Genomic DNA, 2285 nt, shown 5'->3' on the forward strand with positions numbered 1-2285 from the left:
CTGCTTGCCCACTGAAGCCGTATCTCCTCACCACACCAGTAGGCTTTTTCAGACTGATGTTTCAGCAGTGAAGCAGTCTGTTCTAACCTGCTCCAACTGCAAAGTGTCCTGAAATCATTTTGTTGTGAATCAGTGCAATTTGTTTTCTTACATGTAATACAAATTAAGACTGATTGAAATGTCTGGAGGAAAAAAAAAACAGAGGGAAACCTGACTTAATAAATAAAATGAACTTTATTGGTATGAAAAAGTATATTTACAGTATTTGCATATAGAATATTTTCAACAAACATTTCTCTCATTCAACAAAGTCTGTGTGGAGTTGCAGATCAGATACACCCACCAGACAACAGGCGGCGCTACACAGCAGGCAACCGCAGCCTGGCAGAACACTATGCTGCCTTTAGGTTCACCTCATACACCTCAAGTTTTGAAATCCTAATTTCTGATTGGACATTATAAACACAATTAACCCTGTAGAAAAAAAGTTGTTTGTTTTTTTTGTTTTTTTTGTCTGCTGTTTTCTTTTTTTAACCAAAGTCACTGTTCCAAAAACAGAATGAAAAAAAGTTGACCCGTTTAGGAAGCATGCAGCCTGTTGGCCATGCTCCGTTGGCTGAGTCTATGAGTCTTGGAGAGGGTCATGGTTTGGGTTATGGCCCCATTTTCATGAGCCAGCTCTTCCTCTCCCTCCTCCTCAGCCTCCTCCTGGACCCCCACGCTGCGCTGTATCTCAGCCTCAACATTTCTCTGCTCCCGTGCCAACATGAGGACCATCTCAGGGTCCATCATCTCACCGGACGAGAAAGGATGACACACAGTCTCAACCAGGCTGATGACCGTCCCCAGCACTGCAAACACCGAACCCACCAGGTAGACCTTCAGCAAACCGCGGCTGGGTCTCTGACTCAGCATTTCTTTGGCGAAGGGAATCAACTCCTGCATGTTTTCCATTTTTACACTGGATATGCTTCAGCTCAAAGGCAACGTTTGTCTGAATGTTCTATGTAGACCTGTTGAAAATGAACCAAAATTAAATTTATAAAATGTTAAAAATTGGAGGAATGAATCATGTGAAACAAGCAAAAATCAGGTGTTTTAGCTGTGTGTAGATGTGCAGATATGTATTATTTGTTTCATAATCCCAGACTTTTGGCAGTTGAAACAGTGTGACCAATGGATTATTTAATGGATTTCTGCTTTTATAAAATACATTTACACCAAATATGTTAGCATCATATCATCATCATTGCAGTTTGGTAAGTAACTCAAACAGCTTAACATGTCAGATACAGTGGGCAATATGCAACTCCTGGGTATCTGAACCAGCACAAATGTAAGTAATCTGATATCCTGTTACTGTGTTGAACACACAGAAGATGGGCCTACACATTTTGCCACTGCTGTTTTCAAAGAAAAAATAAGAACTTACTGTGATGTGGTTTGTTGTTTGTTCCAGTCATACGATCACCCTTCTCCTGAGCTCCAGTCTGTGACAAGGACACACCTTAACTGGAAACTGTGGTCATTTATAGTCTCCCTCTCTCCACCCACACACTGACAACAGCTGAATATTCATGAAGCATGGAGGCTAGTCTGGGGAAACTGCAAAAAGCAGGCTTTGAGCCATAAACTTTGACCCAGTTGTGTGTCGGCTTAATAAACAGTCAACAGTTTCACAAAGGTTCTTACTTACAATGCATAAGAGTGCGTGAGTGAAAGTGAGTTCATGTTGAGTGCTTTGAGTTATAGTTTGAAAGAATTACCCAAAGGTCATACTTGGGTAAGTAAAGATACTTTAGTAAAAGGCACCAAAAGAAACACAGTAAAAGTATATAAGTATCTGCCATAGAATATACATAAGTATCAAAAGTAAAAGTAAATACTGTGTATATTTACATGTAGGTACAGTATATACTGAGGGTCAACTGATTATCAGCCTGGCAGAATCTCATATTCAGCATTTTGCTGATTAGTGTTTTATGTGGCTACAGAATGCTGCATCAGTCTAAGTAGCTCAAATTAAATTAACTTATTTCACTGGAAAGGTAACTACAAAACTTAAGTTAACTTCAGGTAAATGTGGTGGAATTGAACAGTATGATGTAGCAATAAATGGAAATGCTCAAGTATCTCCAATGATATTGGCATCCCACAGTCTGGACGTAATAAGCAATTATTCTTTTTAGAGTATGTATTTATTGAGTTTTGGTTTTAACATTTCACAAATCACAACAATACAGTGGATGAAACATTAGAAAGAAATTGAGATGTATACCCTGTCA

At 39.2% G+C, this 2285-nt stretch overlaps 1 protein-coding gene across 1 annotated transcript; it reads right to left on the reverse strand.

Annotated features, from left to right (window-relative positions):
* Window positions 1-215: 215 nt before the first annotated feature.
* Window positions 216-1502, reverse strand: LOC119021299 (G0/G1 switch protein 2-like). Its single transcript, XM_037101507.1, has 2 exons — window positions 1433-1502; window positions 216-1013 (listed from the first exon to the last, which is right to left on the reverse strand). The coding sequence occupies exon 2, from the start codon at window positions 952-954 to the stop codon at window positions 580-582; it is 375 nt and encodes a 124-aa protein (XP_036957402.1). The 5' UTR covers window positions 955-1013; window positions 1433-1502; the 3' UTR covers window positions 216-579.
* Window positions 1503-2285: the final 783 nt, after the last annotated feature.

This window comes from Acanthopagrus latus, chromosome 6 (assembly GCF_904848185.1).
Source record: "Acanthopagrus latus isolate v.2019 chromosome 6, fAcaLat1.1, whole genome shotgun sequence".
NCBI lineage: Eukaryota > Metazoa > Chordata > Actinopteri > Spariformes > Sparidae > Acanthopagrus > Acanthopagrus latus.

Bases quoted from the DNA above. Each gene is read 5' to 3' on its own strand.
- LOC119021299 (XM_037101507.1), bottom strand. From the start codon at position 954: ATGGAAAACATGCAGGAGTTGATTCCCTTCGCCAAAGAAATGCTGAGT.